The sequence below is a fragment of the Orbilia oligospora genome, assembly GCF_000225545.1.
Source record: "Orbilia oligospora ATCC 24927 unplaced genomic scaffold scaffold00215, whole genome shotgun sequence".
NCBI classification, from domain to species: Eukaryota; Fungi; Ascomycota; class Orbiliomycetes; order Orbiliales; family Orbiliaceae; genus Orbilia; species Orbilia oligospora.
Genome location: NW_011645772.1, coordinates 1,465,100 through 1,485,753, shown reverse-complemented (window position 1 = coordinate 1,485,753; position 20,654 = coordinate 1,465,100). Strand labels below are relative to the sequence as shown.

The 20,654-nt window shown below is 46.8% G+C and overlaps 4 protein-coding genes across 4 annotated transcripts; 2 read left to right on the top strand and 2 right to left on the bottom strand.

Annotated features, from left to right (window-relative positions):
- Positions 1–1,479: 1,479 nt before the first annotated feature.
- AOL_s00215g435 (uncharacterized protein) lies at positions 1,480–4,723 on the top strand (the record flags this gene model as incomplete). Its single annotated transcript, XM_011129637.1, has 7 exons — positions 1,480–1,636; positions 1,702–1,788; positions 2,179–2,282; positions 2,356–2,613; positions 2,691–3,460; positions 3,538–4,001; positions 4,083–4,723. The coding sequence occupies 7 exons, from the start codon at positions 1,480–1,482 to the stop codon at positions 4,721–4,723; spliced, it is 2,481 nt and encodes an 826-aa protein (XP_011127939.1).
- Positions 4,724–6,579: 1,856 nt separating this feature from the next.
- AOL_s00215g434 (uncharacterized protein) lies at positions 6,580–7,253 on the bottom strand (the record flags this gene model as incomplete). Its single annotated transcript, XM_011129636.1, has 2 exons — positions 6,580–6,968; positions 7,037–7,253. The coding sequence occupies 2 exons, from the start codon at positions 7,251–7,253 to the stop codon at positions 6,580–6,582; spliced, it is 606 nt and encodes a 201-aa protein (XP_011127938.1).
- Positions 7,254–12,164: 4,911 nt separating this feature from the next.
- Positions 12,165–14,826, top strand: AOL_s00215g433 (uncharacterized protein; the record flags this gene model as incomplete). The annotated part of the gene is made up of 6 exons (XM_011129635.1): positions 12,165–12,604; positions 12,704–12,782; positions 12,849–13,297; positions 13,358–13,583; positions 13,651–14,470; positions 14,543–14,826. The coding sequence occupies 6 exons, from the start codon at positions 12,165–12,167 to the stop codon at positions 14,824–14,826; spliced, it is 2,298 nt and encodes a 765-aa protein (XP_011127937.1).
- Positions 14,827–16,805: 1,979 nt separating this feature from the next.
- AOL_s00215g432 (uncharacterized protein) lies at positions 16,806–20,340 on the bottom strand (the record flags this gene model as incomplete). The annotated part of the gene is made up of 6 exons (XM_011129634.1): positions 16,806–16,925; positions 17,001–17,568; positions 17,641–19,453; positions 19,560–19,928; positions 20,098–20,216; positions 20,315–20,340. The coding sequence occupies 6 exons, from the start codon at positions 20,338–20,340 to the stop codon at positions 16,806–16,808; spliced, it is 3,015 nt and encodes a 1,004-aa protein (XP_011127936.1).
- Positions 20,341–20,654: the final 314 nt, after the last annotated feature.

Here is a 20,654-nt window from a genome sequence, read left to right as displayed (position 1 = left end):
TGACAAGAGGTGTCTCCACCCAGTTAGGTCAAGGGTGTGCATTTAGCAATGCAATTCCAAGATATCGTAAAGTTGGCCTGCAGAACCGGCAGTAAGCAACATGCAAGGAAGGGCGGGAAAATTTCTTTCTCGCAAGGTGCCCCGGCTGAGGAGTGCGAATATATTCAAATATTGTATTACTCATTTTGCAACCTTGGGGTTACCTCTCGCAATCTGGGCACGTTGGAGGATGGAGTGGCCATCTTTGGCAGAAGATGATAGTTCATGCTGGATAGACTGTCGCTGCAGCCCTTATTGGCCGGTAGGTCCAGGGCTGTGCCAACCCTTTTCCACTAGCACTATTCAGCCGTCCCTTTGTTCAAGTAGGGCTTCGAAGCGAGAGCACCACCCAGCCACTTGAAAATGAAATCAGTTGGTCTTATGTTTATCGTCGCATCGACGATATCGATGCTAAATGATATTTTTATCATCTATTGTTAAGGTTGCTGTTGTTCACCGCAGCAGGAAAAACTTGGACTTCTTCCCTCTTCGTCAGACGCAAATATGCTTTTGTGCCACCGGGAATAGCGAGCTTCGCTGGGGGGGAACCGAAAGGTAGTTAGTAGCCGTAAGCTATAATAATAACAAGTGCCCAGACCAGCTATAACAAGGCCCCCAAAGATGGTGGCATGTCTCCCTCCGGGCTCAAGAGGCGAGCAGGTTGGCCTTGTCATGTTTAATTGTGTGATCTTTGTTCCCTTTTTGCTCTTTGCATTCCAACCTGACCTCGAAAGGGTGGGGTGAAATGAGAAACTGCGTTCGAACAAGCCTTCGAAGGCCCTTCCTGTCACCCAGAATAAAACCCTTGTCAGGACGGTTTTGTCGGCAAAGTTAGCGGGAAGGTAACTGGTACCTCGCGGGAAATGCCAGAGACAGCCAAAACCCCTCCCCCATCTCAAGTGTAACACCCGGACGAACTGCGTGTTTCGACGGAGAAGCGATCTTATGCAGCCTGGAGTGAAGGAAGTCTTGGGTGCATGACCCGCATGGCACAAGAGAAAGCTGGCCGTATACGTTTCTGGCTTGCATTGGTCGATGGGCTCGATCGATGCTTCTTCACCAATTTAAGGAGGCCCGCCCTTACTTTGACAGTTGAGCTATCAAGAAGGTGGTAATTTGTTTTTTAGTTTTCCTGAAGGAATACGATTTCCTGGGTCATCTTTCATCCCATTCGTTTCCTAGTTCAGAGTCGCATGTGTAGGACCTTAGCCAATGCAGTAGCTGACGGATAGTTGCCCTTGATTCTGGAGGATGCGAGGTTCGCGCCTGGTGGCCATCAGTACAGCCGTTGGACCCACCCGAGACTCAGCCCAAGAGGTTTAGTGCGCCCTCCACGAGCTTTATAATATCAGCCTTTCAGGGAAACCATCGGACCAAAAGATCAGATTTTGAATTTCTTTCACTGGTCACCACGACTTTCTCGACAAAGCTTAGGTCAACATGGTTCGGAGGAAGCTCATCTTTGCGACTCTGCCCGCTTTGGGCCATGCACTTGCGGTTTCGACAGCGGAAATGGGTATCAGCAGGCGCGAAAATGGGCCTTTGGAACGACGTGAGATTGGAATCAGGGCGATGTGCTCCTGGGAACTGCCATCGAGTTAGTTCGGGTCTTATCAGCACAGATTATTTCTCAGGGTCCTAACATATATCAAACAACCGCAGGCGCAATCATTCGAGATCAACTCTATATTAACGGCGGAAGGCTAAAACGCGCTAATATCACGGGCACTGGTGCCCCACAAATAGAAGGTATGTCAACTCTCCATGCACCTGCTTGCTTATCATCTTTCCTGCGATATTCCTCCTTTGAAGCAAAGGATTCCTCATGATGGTGCATTAAGAGGGGGAGCCCCTTGACTGCTCAATGGGGTGGTTGGTTGGCTGGGTGGCCAGAGCTCAAGCCTAAATTTGAGGGTGCAGGAGACTGTGCAGCAGAACAGAAAGACCTCACCCGCAACACGCAAACAACGGCACAGAGGTCCAGCGGCTACCAAATATAAAATTAAGAAAAACAATCTGCAATTTGAGGTCGCATTTATGCATTATCTAGGCTGTGTCACCGCCAACCATGGAAGCCTCGTGGGAGAGAGGCTTGCTTGGTGTCGATTTGGATTCTTGCTGACATCCTTGTTACCTTAGTCAACGACATACCAACATTGTCGTATTACCTAAATCTGGGGACTGGCTTCAATACCACAGAGGTACCCTTTCAAACGATAGATACTCCCTTTGCCCAGGTCACGGTATGCATGCATCCTCAGATTTATGATATCCCAAAAATGCAGGTGACTAATGCATTTTCTTGCCATTTTGCAGGCTGGGTTCATGGCAGCGAATGATAATAGCTTTTGGCTTTATGGTGGGCTTTTAGCTGACACGGACTCTATCCAATCGTTTCCTGCGGACGACAACGTACAAGTCTTCGACGTGTACAGGCAGGGCCCAGAAAGGATTTGGCAGCGAGGCTGGCAGGTCGGGCCCGTTCTCTCAAACGACGTCAACCGCTATGTCGCAGGTGGTGCTGGAGTCAATGTCAGAGAACTGAACACTACTTACTATTTTTCCGGGGCCAGGGTATGTAATGCATGATTTCCTTCTTTCCGAAAAGAGGACATCTATTTTGACCGGATGGCTGATGAATTCCGAAATAGAATAAAAATTGGGGAGAAATCCGTGGTCCTGGTCCTCGTCCACGATATAGCCCCAATGTCACATCTTCCCAGTTCATATCTGCCGACTTATCGGAACAGGTCCGGACAAAATGGACCAATACGACTTTGCCAACCCCGGCACGTCCAAGAGTAAATGCAGAAATGGTTTACGTCCCAGCTGGAAAGCTCGGCGCCCTCGTCGTTATTGGGGGCGTTACCAGAGCCGAGTGGCAATCTGAGAGCCCAGATGAGGACCCATCTGTCTATCAGGCCGCCCTGAATAGAGCAGTCGCGACCGGCCCAAATTTCCTCCAGACTATTGACATATACGACATTAATGACAAACAATGGTATCTCCAGAATACAACCGGTGATATCCCCCCAACTGGCCTCGCACAATTCTGTGCAACTGTAGCTACCTCTGAGGACGGAAAGTCTCACCACATTTACATCTACGGAGGCTACCCTGGGCAGTCGCTGACTCGTCCCATCCCCTATTATGACGACGTCTACGTCCTTTCCATTCCAGCGTTTGAATGGATTAAGGTCCTAGACGGTTCGCCCTCAACCGCACGTAAAGGTCACAGATGCGTCAAACCACTTCCCGACCAGATGTTCATTATCGGAGGCGCCCCATCAAGTCCGAGCAGATGTATCGACATAGTTCGTGTCCTCAACCTCAACAAACTTGAGTTTATGAGCGCTTATGACCCATCGGTTTACGAACAATACAAGGTTCCACAACCCATCAGAGATGTTGTCGGCGGAGAGTATGTCCCACTCATATTTTTGAATTTTTATTTATTTATTTACTTTAGAAATACAATAAACTAACGAATTAATTTAGTGAGAACGGGTCGGCTACAAAAACGGCTTCCAGATGGGCAGCTCCAACTCTCGAGGCAATGTTCGTCACTGAATCGCCTCCCCAAAGAGCGGCCACATTTTACCCATATCCTTCCGAGCCTGCCAATAGCACTCCTTCCGTCAGCATTATACAGACAAAATCAGAGACGCCCAAGTTTGTTTACCCAGTCGTAGCAGTCTGTATTGTGGTTGTTCTAGCCATTGTAGGGGGTTGTATCGCCTTCTTCTGCATCCGGCGCAGGAAGCAGCGGAAAGCAGCTAAGGACGCAGGAAATGAGCAATTCCAAAACCAAGAGAAAGACACCAAGGGCGCCGCATATCCGGAATATCCAGCCGATCCGCAGCAACAATATGGCAGTTACGGTAGCATGTCGACTATCGCACCCGCCTACGCCACTGGAGATCAGTATTCTGGTAACCCGCAGATAATTTTCGAACTACCAGGTATGTGCATATGCCCAAATGGCTGGTCGCACAAGCTTTTCTCGCCGTGACACTTTAAAAACTGACATTTCTTATCTCCAGCCGAACCAAAAGGCCCAGTTGAACTCGACGCTGGTGCTGTCGACTATGCTAAACTCGGGGTTATTGACGAAAACCGAGCCAATGATGCTTTCTCTATCGTCCCTACACCTGCCACTGAACGATCCGACCCTATTTCTGCTGCTTCCCGCAATGCTAGTACAAGAACCCGCCGCTCAGTTTTCTCCGAAGCCACAAGTCCTATCGACAATATTCCGGGTAGTGTCTCCCCTCTGACTCCTGACCCCGAAATCGCAGGCAACCCGGGCGAAACCCCTATTACACCCGCCGAGTTCAGTTGGTGGCGAAAACAAAGCTTCCGGGGTGGCGCCGTTGCCCGAAAGCTCAGCAACTTTAGTATCAAGACAATCTCTAGGACAAATACAGGACTTAGCAGGAGCAACACAGCACAAGCTACTAACACCACTCCTCCAACTACAGTAGCTCCAACTACAGTAGCTCCAACTACAGTAGCGCCAACTACAACTCCTGCCGATGTTACGCCTCCGGAACCTACGACGCAGGAACAGGCTACTGCCAGTAGCGCGGAGCCTGCCAACAATACTACCGAAGAAGCAGCTCCCACCCCTCCACCTGCTCCGACGACTACAACTACGACTACGACAACAACGAATACGAACTGATGATCACAACTTGTTGGATTTCTGCTTATCTTTTAGGAAGGGTTTTGTTTGCTTACCAACGATAACATATACTAGTATACTCTTTTAGTCCATATGATAATTCTATTTTTATATCAGGCGTTGGATTTTCGTTTATAGTTAAGCGCAATACTTATTACTAGTCGCCTCTGCATCTGTCTTGGATCTAAATCTTATGTCTCGCACCCTTTTCACTCCTTTTCTGCTAATTTAATACATGAAATACGACCGATTTTCCATTTGCGACTCTTGACTAGTAAACCCAAACGAGGTACCCTGGCATGAGTTAGTCGATGAATACAAGGCCTTTTCGAAGACACATTCCCTTTTTGGATATGCGGCTGATACTTATTTGTATATTTGGCCACGACAGGTGCTTTCTGTTTATACACCTTCTTAATCCAACAGGGAGTTTCAATGATGACGACGGAATGGAATCGTATTTTTTATTTTTTTATTTTTGTATATTTTTTATATTTTTTTCGTGTCCAAAAAAACCGAACCATCACATTTGCGATATGTAGCCGGCCAGTTATGTTTGCTTGGCAGAATTGACGGAATGGTAATGTGATAAGAGATTTAGAAGTTGCAGTTGTAATGTTGTAAGCTGTTTAGGCTGTTGCATCTTCGCCCGCTTCGATCAAGAACCACCCTCCCATGATCAAAACATCCAACAGGCGATCGCCGGTTCGCATATAGGTAGCTTGAAAGCTATAGTTAATCTGGTACTTACTTATTAGTTGTAAGATAATTGTAATGGCTTCGGTTAGAGGACCTTTAAATCCAGCTGAAATCGATAACCGATCTCAAATACCTTCGCCCAAAGTGAAATTCTCCGCAACCAAAATTCCAGCCCTATAAGAGCCAGCTGCAAGTCCAGACTACTTGCATTTACGTTCTGACCCGGCTACGGGTCGCCATTGGGCCAAGCGAGTGAGCGATATATGCAATGCAAGCCACGGGTTTGCCACCAAAGTCTGTGGAGGGTAGCAGTACATACCCTGTACATGGGGGGTTACGTACACTACATGTATGTACTCTGTACAAATGACCTTACTAGGGAGGGGGCAAAATACTTTTTACGTGTTTTTTATTATTATTCCTATTTTTTAGTATTCCTATTTTTCTTTTATCTAGAAGGGTCTTCGATGCACGTAAGGTTACATGGGGTTCGAAGAGAATAGGCAACTTCCGTCGAGGAATGCGAGCGGGAAAAATGCAACACGTTGTGTGTTGTTTGTTCGATCTTATCCTTGAATCGTTCGATCCAACATTGCGGTGCATCCGAGACTGCATGCTGCAGGAAGCCCAGAGGAAATAAATTCTTAGTTGAGATCATGAGAGCCGAGACCGTCCAATCCCGACAAGTTATTTTCGAGCGCGGTTCCAGCCTCGGCCTCGTGCATGATCTAGAGTGTTGTTGGGTATAGGAATCCGGAACAAGGGCTTTGATCGATAACGGCGACCATCGATGTCATGGTGCCTCTTAAGTAGTTTATCAATGCTAGCTGTTCATTTCCAATTATGCCATTTCCAATTACTTAAGTATTTATCTAAAGAAACTACATGGCTGCTAGCTTGTCATTTACGTTCAAAGGTCTCTCAGTTTTTGTATGATCCATTAACATTAAGCATGTTTCTTTAGACATGTCAGAAAATAAGGTAATAGTATAATTAGGAAATTATGAAGTATTATACATGAAGTTACGAGAGTGCTTTTGACATATCTCTCGTGGTAAACCTCCTCTAGCTCTTTAGTTTAGATGATTGATCGCTCTCCGTCTATCGAAGAATATCACATCTTCACTAATGCACACTACCCCGCCAATCGAGCTAACTTACAAGAAGAAAGCAGCGACGGCACCACCGAGGGCAAGGACAACGTTGCCAGCGATGGCAACGGCAGCACCGGTGCTTGGTGGTGGTGGTGGCTGGGTCTGGGTGGCATTTCCAGCAGCGGTGGTGGAGATGATGGTGGTTGGGGCTGGGGCATAGGTGGATGAGACAGCGGCGGTGGTGGATGGCTCTGGCTCGCCGTAGGTTGGGCCAGCGCTGGAGGATACAGCCTCAGAGGTAGTTGGCTCTGGCTCAGCAGTGGTTGGCTCAGCAGTGGTTGGTTCTGGCTCAGCGGTGGTTGGAGCGGCAGAAGTAGTTGCAGCAGGTGGGGCCCTGGTCACAATCTCGACACCGGCAGCCTTGCAGAGCTCGTAGGTAGCCTTGGCAGCCTCTGTTATATGTTAGATATCTGATATAGAAAAGCTTATTTTCTTGATAGATGATTCAGCAGCTACTTACTGGCAATATCTGCTGGGGAGCAGCTCTTCTCAATGCAGTCGGTGGAGTCGCTGACGAAGCTCTTGTTGGAGCAAGAGCACTTGAAGTCGGTCAAGCTGCAGCCAGTAGCCTGGAGGGCTGGGAGGAGACAGGTTTGAGCGCAAGCTGGGATATCAGCGATTCCCTGGGCGGAGACAACGGCCACAATGGTAGCGAGGGCGACGGCGGAGAACTTCATTTTGACTTTGTAGTATTAAAGATTATATAAAAAACTTAAAAAAAGCTTTAAAGAATGTCGAAAGATTGATGCTTGTTGGATATTACAAAGCGAATGTATGCTATTTACCACTCGAGATGATTAACGACTGTGTGACTGATGGGTGAGGAAGAAAAAAAGAATTGTATCGAGATTGGGGCCTGCGAAGGCCTTTTATGTCTTCTTGCCAACTATTATCACATTGATCCTACCTCGGACAGTTTTTCACATTCCCTGCAACCAGAAGGTTAGAGTGGACATGCATACATCACATTGACGCCTGTCTGACAAAAGTTGGCTGGTGTAAAATGGGGCCATGCTTGTGTAGGAAAAAAAGCATGGGCCGCAATATAGTGGGCACACACCGATAAGCCCATCCTGCTTCCACCCCTAGCGGTCGTCGACTAAAGATAGTTTTGACTGGGAGGAGGAGCAGTTCTGGCAGGTGCAGAGTAGGCGGATATGTCAAGAGGAGGTTGGCAAAAGGAACGCACCAGACGTCTGGGAAAGCAGAAGTGTCCCGCCTACACTAGTAACCCTGGAACAAAACCTCAATTCATGTTCCTGCATGGGAGCAAACTAGAGCCAAAATTGGCGACGAAGGCAAAAAAGAACAAACGGCATGATTCTTGAATTGAAAAATCAGTCCGGGGGGTGGGTTGAGTTCTCACAGGCGATCTGGAGAAGGTGGGTCGTCCGGGGTTCGTCTAAAAAGAGACAGGCTTCGGCTTCACATGTCGACGCTGTTCCCGGTTTCGAAGGTCCCTTCGAGAGGTTTTCGAGACTAAGCTCAATTTACCAGCGATTTGGGGGCCCCAGGATTGGGGTCTTCTGAAGTGGATTAATTGAATTACGATGGGATCACGATCGTCAGTTTTGAGCGTCTAGCATCTGAGCCTCCAGCCTCCCCGTCGGAATAGGCGGATATCATGGATTCGATTGGATTCGATTCGATACTCACGTACTTGCATATCTAAGAAATGATATCGGGTTTGTCTCGTCCCCCCGCCCCCATGCAAGGAGCCCTCAGAAAGTAGCGAGAGTCGAGTGTTGGACATGTCGTCGGATCGAGCAGAATTTGCGGGGTGCGTTACATTTGGCCGGTTGCTGCGTTGTGCATCCTCCTTTGCATTGCCTCGAAATTCCAGTCGCTTCAACTTGCAACATCCACATCCAGCAGGAGCTTCACTTCATCTATTGACAGCAGCTAGCTGCACTTTAAATTTCTCTGAGACACCCAATGCTTCTAAACCATGGGGCTGCTGCCAGCAATATCCACCACCCGCTTCCAGGCCCAAGGGATCAGTCAAACTATTGTCTTTCTTTTCTGAACACTTTTTAGTCTGGTCGACTCAGAGCCCTTTGATTGGAAATAACCAGCACGAGACTAAATGTAATGTAACCCGGCGGGCGTGGTTGCAGTGAATTCGCGAATAATCTCATGCTTGCAGCGGATGCCCGGGCCAGCTCGTATCCGTCGAGGATCTCAAGAAGAAAAAAAAAAAAAAGATTGCATGTCGTAAAATTAAAGACCATGGTTTTAGAATTCGGTTTCAAGGCAACAGAGTACGCACAGCCTTTGGGCTTTGGGCCAGTGCATTCGCATTCCTCGCTAGCTAACCATATCCTCGAGAGCTAGTTTAGGGTGGAGATGTTGCCTTAAACGTGTTTATCGTGATGTCTAGAAAACTCGACTACCCAAATCTATATCTATTCGCATTTGGCTGATATCCTAATATCCTTCTGGCTGTGTTTTAGATCCGATTAACTCTTGATGTCATAGAACTGTACATAGCTTTGACGGGAAACAGGATGCAGTGCTGGGCACTTGAGACCTTCTCCCCGGCGCAAATGCTTTCCCCAAACTTTATTGCGATTCATAAAGTGTGGAGGCATATGCGTATAGTAACTGGCATATGTGTATATCTGAATCGCGAAATCCAATAACTTGGAGGCAAGTGTGGATCCCCTTTCGAGCGCAATACCGCTTCGGGAATCTACGGCCGAAGCGATTATTTCTTCATGCATGATCAGATGCCAGCTTCAAGCATGTTAAGCTTTCTGAAAGTCCGAGGAAGGCAGCTTGTGACAGGCTTGGCTCAGACGGCTCAATTCCCTTTTTTCTGGGGTACTGACAAGGATTGTCCTGTGCCGTTATTGGCACCTTGTTCTGCCAATTGCAACGGGGAGTTTTTCTTGGTATCTTAAGCTCAATTGAGATATCCTCCCGTTAGACTGCTCTTTGAAGATTTTCATGATGCGAATAGTGGTAAATCATCTGTCTTAATCGGTGCATGCTAGGAATGTGTATATATCTGCACGAAGGATCCCTCTAATAAGTAATCGAAGGCGGCGTATCTTGATTTGTTTGATTTGCATTTCCAATACTCCGTACCGCCATTCGCTGTCCTCTGCCGATATACTGTAACCGTAAGAATTTAAAGCGACTTCGGCGACCGCGAACTTAACAACCTCGAGAGCTAAATCTCTATGGACCACCAATTTATTTCGGTTCTGAACGTTTCTCCCTATATTTAGCCCGAGACTACATGTTTCTGTTCAAATCGAAGACTGGATTCAGGACAGAGAGTCTAAATTTTGACAAGAAAATGCCCGCAAGTGCTCCCGATTTGAGAGATAATGCTGCTTTAAGCCGTGGCAACGGGAAGTTCTGTCAGCAAGTCGTCTTGATCGACGACCCCGCTAGCTACACGTGTATACACCAGCAACAGCCAGGAATCCAAAATTAAACTCAATCACTACTGTTTACCGAAATGTGAAGGTCGATGTATTTGCGGGACGTTTAAATTAGAAGAGGGACAGGAAATAGAGTTGAGATTTTAATGATATCTTACAAGGCTGCACTTATCATATGATCATGATTCGACACGGATGGGTAAGAATCTCAGTGTCGATTCTCAATCTGCACACGAGACAATGGATTAGTGTCTGCCTATGACAACCCGGCTGTCCAACAATAACTAACGTTAAGTTAAGAGAAATCCAACAAAATATCGCGCAGCAGTGTATTTAGTGGCATAGCTGCAGGAAAATGTTTGCTTAAATTTATTACACTGATATAATGCGTGAACAGCGAGCGAGTCGCGTGGTGTATAGTTAGCCATGCGCTTTCGTGTGTGAAGTGCAGCACGTTTTGCCAGGCGGCTGTTTGATGACAGGATGCCATATCTGCGGGTTCCAAACCTTCTTTTAGATCGCGAATCGGAGATTGTGGGCACGGATACTAAATTCTGCCTTGCAAGCTTGGTCGAATTGCATTTCCAGCGTCTCTCATGCGCTTATACCTCCATTATAGATACGACGCTGCTTGCGTGGAATTAAACTTTATTGACAGGTTTGGAAAGGCGCGAATAGGAGTCGCCTGTTTCAAATACTTCCAAAAAGGGCGATAAATTTAGAATTGTTCACCTGAAATCAACATCTATGTCTGGGGTAAACTAATACGTAATCATGAAGAATCCTGAGATGCATTTCTTGGGCATGATCAATAGTGTCTGTAGACGGTTGCATGCATGGGAGATATATTTATAGATCCGAACCCTGGACCTGGTGAAGAAATTTATTCATTTTCGAAAAAAAAAAAAAAAAAAAGTTTAAGTCGGCTAAACGAAGACAATGAAAAGTGGGTTTGTAATAAGGCCCACGGATTGGGGTAATAATTAAGCTGGAAGCTTTCGATTCGCGCAAATTTACCCAAATTGATGGTATATAAGAACGGAGCGCGCGGAAGCATCTGCGTATCGATAAAGCTATGATAAGATACCATTGAAGGGAGGGGTCAAAGCAAAACCATGCATAGATATAGTATATCTCCATGTTGTGCCTGTTTCAACTTGGCTTGTATGTAAGTATGTAACCGTCATACGTAAACGTAAACTGTACCCTATAAATTCATTCATTCGGCATCGATGCATCTAAACTTAGAATGGACTGGTTACAATTATGTGCATTCCTGAAGATCTCGAAGACAAACCGTGATCCGGATTATCTTGAATCAAAATGCATGTTTCCATGGGAAAACTGTCCAAGTTGCATTTGGCGACTCCACTCCGGTGCATGCTTAGGCGCCCGGCTAAGGAACATCATCGCCTTCGGTTGGATCTCAGAACCCGCTAGTCCTTCTCCCCAATGAGAGGGCGCGAATAGGGGCTCTACAAAATCGACAAGACTTTTAGTAGTTCGTCCGCTTCGTCTCGAGATTCATATCCAGACGAACTCCGCACAACAGTTGCGAGGGCTCTTGATTTTTTCCCCTCCGCATCCTCAATCGATTCTAATCTCCCATCGGCAGTCGTCTCGCCTTCTCCACGTTCTCCGGCCTACTAAGCCTCATCCGAGAGCTCGTTTCGACAGAATCCTTCCCACCTGTCATCTGCCAGCCCTTTCGATCCCATCCCTCCCAACTAGTTGGTAGGGCGTGGTCATTTGTGGTAACGTGATAGATCTCGGAGAGGGCTGGTCTGACTGCCAGTCTTTTTCGGCTGCACACCCACACCAGCTTTTTTTTTTCCACTTCGCTTTCGAGCCCCTAAAATTTTCGCCAATTGCAGTCATCCACCCGAGATTTGACAGTGCAAAAGAAACACGCGAATCAAGTCGACTCGGAGCCATTGCAATGCGCTACTATCACGCAGCCTTCGACTAGGTTTAGCTATTGCAGCAGCTTCCTGGCTTCGTGTAATTCTCGCTTTCCTTAACATTGTTTTACTCTTCCCCCCTTGTTCTTCGTGTCGTTGTCCCTGTACGGAGCCTGCATAGAGGAGCGCGCGCGCGGGAGATCATAGGCCTAGGGGGAAAATCCCATTAGAGCTTGCACCTTGACTTGCAGTGCATTCACATCTTAGAGTCGAGCCCCTCCACTGCCAATCGGCCATGTCGGGTCACTCAACTCCATCGACACGAAGTCTACCGCACTTTGGAGGTAGCCCGTTCGATGCGAACGGAGTGTCCAACAATCCGGATAGTTCCCTCGATATGACGGGAGCTTCGCCGGGTGGGCGGCAATACTTTGACCAGCCCATCTTTGAGTATCACACTGTCCCTGAACTACGCGAGGACGACCATGGATCACCGCATTCAAACCATCATCATCACCCGTCGCAGTCGCAATCGCAACCTCCCCAGCAATCACAGCCGGGGGGCCAGGCGCATCCAGAACGACGGCTATCGGGTCAGATCCCAATCGTAGCCGGTGCTCTTCGTGGCATGCGAGTAAGAACAGGATGGTATGTTAAAAGCCCGAAAGCCCTGTATAAATATGTCTTTGATGCGGCATACTTGCCTATCCAAGACCTTGTAGACCTTGTCATTCCGTACCTTCATGCATAATTACGCCTAAGTGCATCTGCAGATTTTCAAGGGGAAAAAAAAATTATAAGATCGAGACGAGATGCTAACATCTTGCCTAAAAGTAACACTTGCAGGAAACGTCATGTAAAATGCGACGAGCAAAAACCACAGTGTCAGAACTGTTTAAAGGGGAATCGATCGGTTCGTCTCATCTTTAAATTTGACAGCGTCACCTATCTCCACCATAGGTGCTAATATCTCTCTTAGTGTGTCTTCCCAAGTCCCGACAGTCTTTTCCGCCATAGCCGGTCTGGGTCGATATCAAAGAAGGGCGCAGGTAGTTCCGGTCCCGCTGGCTCCAATCCCAATCGACGGTCTTTAGATCTATCTGCTGGCTTTCCACTCGATGTTAAAAGCGAATCAGCCCTAGCATCCATAGCCTCTATTAACCCCGAGCTTGATGTCTCTGGCATGCTAAGTCTGGCGAACGTAGCGGCAGGACACCACGAAGGAATATCCCCAACTTCAACAGCTGTATCCCCGAACGGGCTTGCAGGTAGACGACATAGAACGCAGCCCAGTGTTCTCCCCCTTGTATCAACATCACCGTTTCTCACACAAGGCGCTGCCGATAGCCCCTCGCAACTAAAGGTTCCCGGTTCTGCATTGATATCACCAACCGGCGCCGCTGTTACACAGTTCCAGGGTTTAGTATTGTAGGCTTAGGCGCTTTGGTAGTCCTTTAGATATGTCGTTGTCTAATATAGTTGGAATAGGGCCCCTATATCACCAGCACCTCGCACTTCTATTTCATTCGACGCTACTAGAATCGATCCTCAAGGATTTGATAGAGTCACTCCAGATACAATCATGGGTAACGGCGTAAACGGTGCTGGTGGAATTCCATTTTCGACCACTCCGAGGGAACCTGCAGTACCTCTGCCACTTAGCGAGCATGAATCGGCGCTATACAGAAACTTTATTTCTCGGCTGTGTCCAGCTGTAAGTTGGTGTTTACCTTCAAAATTTAATTCAGTTCAACTCATTGGTATTAACAAAAACTTGATAGCTCGATATATTCGACTTCGATAGACAATTCATGATAGTGGTCCCTAGGCTTGCCCGCAAAAACACCGGCCTCCTCAAAGCATGCCTCGCTCTGTCCGCTAAACAACAATATCGTCTTCGTACTGCTAGACAAACTACGCCAGTATTAGCCCCAACTCAGGAGTCGAATACTGAGGTGGAGTACAGCCAATACTACGATGCAGCCCTCCGAGAAATGCAAAATTCTCTAGTCAACGATGTAGATGGAAGATTCTCATCTTCAGAAGAATTCCTTGCTACGGCTGTCATCCTATCAACATTTGAAGTTATCGACGGCTCGAACCAAGAATTCAGAAGACATCTAGAAGGGGTTGGTTCAATAATCAAACCACAAGGTATCCACGAAAGCCTAGTAGGTCTCAAGGGTGCGGCTTTCTGGGCCTGGTACCGTCAAGATGTCCTTGCCGCTTTCCGAGAACGAAGGCAAACTTTCATTACCGAAGACTTCTGGCATCTCGACACTAGCCCTGAAAGTATGTGTATGCTCCGAGAAGATGAACTAGGCAATCGAGTTATGTTCATCTTAGGCCAAATCATCAACTATTGCGCCAAAGACGAGATCGAAAAGAACGAGCATAATATTACAGAGCGGTTGAGAAGAGCAGAAATGCTAGAGAAAAAACTTGAAGACTGGAAGCGATGTTTGCCGGATAGCTACGAGCCCCTTACGAGAATGAAAGATAAAGATGGAATTTTTGAAGCTCTTTGGTATAGTCCAGCGTGCTGTGGGATCGCCATGCAGGTTTATTACTTTGCAAAGATTATGTTGATGATGCATAAACGTGAGTCTGCTTTTTTCTATTTTCTAGATCCTCAAGGGGCGAACAAAACCGGCTAACCTGGATTTGTAACAGCTCAACCACCATCTCAAGACCGATACCAACATTTCCTTGCAGCCCAACGGCAATACAAGCTGTGTACCCAAATGATTATCGGGATCTCGCTCGCGGACGTCGATGAATCCTACCACTTGATCAGTCTTCAATGCCTTTATGCCGCTGGTCTTGTGCTTGATGGCAAGGAGGAACGGAAGATCCTATCCAACCTTATTCGAGAGGTTCAGCACCGAACTGGGCGATTGACTTACTACCTAGTTGACGAATTACAGAAGTTATGGCAAGAAGGAGAAACTGCATAGAAGTGACGATATGATTGTTACGGAGTCCCTGTCTTTCTGCATATTTGCGTATTGCTTTCTACCCCCTTTCTTTTATGAATGACCGATTTCTTTATTATTACTATCCTTCCCCCCTCTCACCCCTACGGGATTATTATTTGAGAATACTGTACATGAGATACGCTTTCCTTTGGTCCTTTCGAGTTCGGTTCGTCTGGTGTTAGCGAGGTCAATGTTTTCCTTTATCGGCAGGAAACCCACAAAAATCTTTGGTTTAAAAAATCATCATTATCATTATTATCATTTGGGTGGTCTTCTGAAATATTCTTCCCCAGCACGATTGCAGGCATGCATGTTTTAGTTTGTGCGCGAACCTTTGGGCCGATGTATAACTATGTTGCTTTCTCCCTTTTTATTTTACCTCATTATCATTATCATTATCATTCTTATTTTCATTATTACGATCCTTCTATTCTGTGTAATGGATATTAATATTCTTGTCCCAGAACCCTTCCGCTCCTCTTAGTTATTTTTTATTTCTCTTTGGACGATTGAATCTTCTAAGATCGACGCCCTGTGCCCCCGTAAAAGTCTAGCAACAAAGCCTGTTACACAGGAAATTGTGTTGATCTGTTGTATTTTTTGCCCCATATAAAAAATTGGAACCCAGCCAGGAGAGATTTCGAAATTTCTTCCTCCGCCAAAAACTTTTTCACGATATCAATCCTGCCAAATAATCGCACCTCCTCGTCCAATACGCCGCTCATTTTACTCTATTGCTTCTAGTTTTCTTTTATATATATCTGCAAACTTTCAATTGACCATCTTCACAATCGTGTACATCGACAATTGGATATTTTCCTTAAGCTTCCTGCCTTAGGCTTCCTTCGACCTAATTCCTGTCCACGAAGATAATGTACGCATGTATAGTATTATAAAAATTGAACACTTCTGTAACCTTTCTCTAGTTCCTTACCTTCGCTCCTGCCTTCATGCATAAGCCGTTTTCTCGGAAACAGAAAAGCCCCCCCCCCCCCCTTTCCCACCCTGGTTCAACTTTCCGGACTTCCTACCGACGACTCCATTTATGGAGCCGTCACTTTCAACCTACAGGATTTTCGTTATATTTACAGGGAAGATTAAAAGAAACAGTTTCCCCCGTCTCTTCGAGATGGGAAGGCTTGCCCATAAACTATTAAACTCATTCGTGGGTCACTATTTTTAGTGATAATGGTGGCAATAGTATTTCAATCTTGATCCTCTCTTTTTAGAGAATTGTGAGATTGTTTGATTTGCTTCCAACATACCTTCTATATATATCTCTTTCTTTGGCTACACGTTTACATGCCAGTCTATTTTTTTTATACAAATTTGAATTCTACTCCGCCAGATGTGGGCGCGGGATAGTAATATCCTAGCCCTGAATCCGTAGTATCCTAAGGTTTATCGCTAAATTTAAAGGAGTCTGCACCGACACTCCAGTAAAACTTGTAGAGAAAGTGAAGACCCGCTTTAGTCTTAACTTGATGTATTGCTTGCCTTAGAGAAAAAGGAAAGGAAAAGGAGAAAGAAACGAACGAATAGAACAGAAAGATATCATCTTCTCCCGCTCTCCCTTCCAAAAAAAACCGGGGGGTGGTAGAAAACTTAGATACAAAGACAGAAAAAAAGAAGGAAAGGGGGAAAATAAGGGAAAGGAAAAGAGGACATGCAAGTTGTAACGACTTGTGTAATACATCAGTGCTCCCCCAATATAACTCCTTGAAAGAAAAACTCCTGAAAAAGTTTCTCCCTGACTTCTCCGAAAAGGAAGAGGTTCCTGTTATAGGTCAATACTGCAATGGATATATAAAATGAAAATGAAACAGGCTAGACGTGACCCTCAAGTCCTAGCTAGACCCTGGCTGAATTGAAGGATCAAAACTCCAAAAAAGAGAATAAAGTATAGCATTCGGTATATGTTTTTTTTTCTTCTTCTGTTTTTTCTCTTCAAGATTCTTCTATGAAGACCTCAAATCCAATAGTGAGCACTCCATCTCCTCAAATGTATGCCAAATCCTCCAGCCAGTTTTGCCATTTTTGCTATTAACCACAGCCTGTGCGTCGTCAGGATTATCGAGCTAAGAAAATAACTATGTGTTAGCTACTACTCTAAGTTCGTTCGGGACTAAGGTATAAGACTACTGAAAACTTACACAATCCAAAATCACTTTACTGAAGCCCACCATTCCCTGTTGCTGCGGCATCTGGAAATGTTTAGTAGATATCGCCACAAGACCTTCGAGGACAAGCCTTCTCAGTGGTGTCGGCGCAAGAACTGGGTATAAAATCCCGCAAACGTTTCGAGATGTCTTATCGGCTTCGGACCCGGCATGGCCAGCGGCGGATGCGAGCATATTCGGTCGAATCAACGGAGTAAATTTCTCGAGTTTCCCCAGGTCGTTTGTTCCCCAGACTAGTATGACTGTTCCTAAGAATTTCTTTTGGCTATTGGTTGCTATCAGGATACGAGCTTGACCGATCTGAAGGTCATCACCGGCTATGCGATATGGGTCTACATAACGGCTATTGTCATGGGAGCGGACAAATTCCATGGTTTGCTCGTAGAGTACGGGCGCAGTCGGGGATTTGATATCTGAGATGAGTTCGAAGCAAATACCAGCGTCAGAGAGTTGTTTGCTGATCGTAGCTGGAGGCTTCCATTCGGCGAGGTTGGAAAGAAGAAGACGATGCACACGAGATGATGAAGTTTCAGGCCATCCACTAACAAAGTTTCATACCATTAGCTACTGCTAGACTTATAAGCACGTTAGAGGCATTAGCTGATCGACTTACAGGTTGCGGAACCATGTTTTGAAAGGCTTGTTGGGATCCATTCCTTCGGTAACATTTGCCGTCGCGGTATTGGGATCTAGGGAAGCGGGCATCCCGAGGTATATGGCTGGGAATCGCGATCCGATAGAGACTCGTTTGATGCCTGGCTTTTGTCGTAGATACCGTAGAGCAGATGCATGCAAGGAATTGCCTATTGACAATTTACGGCGGGCAGGATCGACTACAATAACCCCAATGCTGCCAACCCCGCTCCTAGGATTATAGTATGTTGAACAAAACCCATAGAGCGCACGTGTAGAAGAGTTCCGAACGACGAAATTTTGCTGTTCTAGGATGACAGAACCATCGTTCATGATAATGTCTTCGGTAAGGTAGGCAGCAGCGGGGAGCGTGGCTAGATCTATGTAAAGGGACGGGGTTTCCGCGCTTGAACGCCTAACTGCCTCCAGGAGCTGTTTGAGAGATTCGAAGTCCCGGGGTTTCTTCCAATGCTCGACTAACCACTGCTGTTTTGGCTGCTGCTGCTGCTGCCGTCTCTTGAATATTGTCCCTGGGAGGAGGCCTTTGGCATTTTTCTTCCCGAATATGACTTTCACTAGCGCATCGATTGCCGTTTCTGTGAAATCGTAGGTGCAAACATAGGTTCCAATCGACTTGTCAACCCAGAAGTCGTACGGCGAGGATACCGCAATGACAATTACTTGCTTCCCCTTGGGGAAACGATCTGTAGGAATCTTGCTAACTGCTGATATGTGTTTGGTGAACCCGTATTGATATCGGTTCTGATTTGCATCTGCGGTGACAACAATAATCATTGAAGCGGCTTCAATGAGGTTTTCGTGGACAGGACGGATACCACTCGCAGTATACGAGCTATGAAGAATCCTCGCACCAGAACTGCGACCAATAGAACGCCCCAATTCACGGAAGACAACTTCACCCGTCATTAGTACTCGGTCCTTGTCCGAGAGAAATGAGGATAGTAGTGACTTATGATCCGGCCGGGACGTCGCCGACGTATTTAGGGTCGGTGTTGGAGAGCTATCACTTCGGCTCGATTCTAACTTGGAGGCTGCGCTAAGTTCTTCCGCTTGCGCCAAAAGCGAAGCCGGCAACGGTTTGACGAGAGGTGTTAGCAGGAGAATATCATGTTCCTCTTCGCGTCTTGTCGACAATGGCAGCAATCGGTCTTTGTTTCGCACTATCGTGATCGATGCCTCGTACGCCCTCACAGAAAGCTCTTTATGCGACGGCTCTAGAAACATCAAGTAATTGACCCCAGGCGGATTCAGAGCTTGTTGCCAAGATGTGCGCTTTCGTTTCATAGCGGCTACTCGAGCGGCAGCTTCTGCAACCATTTCCCGCGATATAATCGTGCTTTCTACAGCTATTTGGAGCCCCTGGATAGCTTCCTGCTGCAAAGTAAACGACCTGCACACAATGATTTGGTCGCACCCTGCATCCAGTGCCATAACTGTCGCCTGGCCTACGCCGATGTTCTCATGCAGGGCTTCCATTTCCAGGCATTCACTCACTACTACCCCCTTAAACCCCATCTCTTCGCGTAAAAGCTTGTTTACGATAGAATCCGAAAGGCATGCATGCATAACTTTCGTCTCTAGGGATGGCATTGAACAGCCACCGACCATAACTGCATCTATATCCGCTGCCACTGCCTTCCTAAACGGTATTAAGCCATGCAGCTTGAGCTGCTCGATAGTATCGGATAGTATCGGGACGTCTAGTGGAGAACCTTGGAATTCGATATTGCCGTATGAGGGGAAATGCTTCGCACAGGCTGCGACACCGCCGTCTACACGATTTAGTTAGCCAAAACCGCATCTAGACCCTTACAACACCAGCCTTCTTCCTCCGCCTCCTCTTTTTCTGACTTCCAAACCTTCTAGGGTCTATCATACCTTGTAATCCCCTCATAAATGCCACTCCCATTTCAGATACCTCCTCTGGCTCATGTCCCATAGTTCTCACCCCCAACGGCTGGGTGCGCGCATTCGGATTAAGCACATCTAGCACCGGTCCCAATATCCAATTCACCCCCACTGACGATACTTCAAGTGCTGTAGCTTTGGCAACCTCCCTACACAGTTCGGGCGATCCCGTCGCCGCCATTCCCATGGCGCCAGGGAATTGCCGTAGGTGCTGCGAATCACATAAATTATTGAGTCCCCCATTCTCTTGATCAATCGCAATAAGTAACGGATACGGATGGTTAGCGTTGCGCGCGATGGTTTGGAGCTCTAAAATGAGCTTTGTGGCTTGCTCGGCAGCTGTATATTTTTTGTGATTGGGAAGAGTTAATTAGCGATGTTATACCCCCTCTCGCACATTGCGCAAGAACGGCGAGCGTGATGACGGGGATGTGGGGTGAAGGGTGTGTGATATAGGGGAACCCCGCGATATGTATCTACGGCTTAAAAAAAACAAAAGACAACTAACATTTGAAGTTCTTCCCGGACAACATGATTGTTCCGAGATGGTGCTCCTCAATCAATTGTTTAACCTGCGGAGTCACGGTTGTCCCACTGAAACCCATCATGAACACCGCCCCGATGTCCCTAATTCAATTACCAGAGTCAGAAATTGTCCCCTTTCCCCCGTGCGCGCGCGTGCGCGTTAACGGCCCAACGGCAGCGTCCGGAGAAACAGTTCTTACCAAGCAAGTTGATCGTTCTCGTCCATGGTTACTGACGATTAGACTGAACGACCCTATCTATGGGGGAATGTTCATCCGGGAGGGCTGCCTGTTGATCTTGGGATTCCGGGGCCCCCCAAAGCAATATGATATCGGGGTGGCGGCGACGAGAGCGACGACGACGAGAACGTCACTGTTGGTTCTTCCAACGGGCACAAGATCAACTCTCTCACGGTTTCGGGAAATATCGAAAAGAAAAATGGGGGGGAAGTCTGTCGCTTGAAAAGGAAAAATAATGACCTAGACGGAAGCCTTTGAAGAATGTCTGTATGACTGCAAGTATATGATATGAGTGGATCGA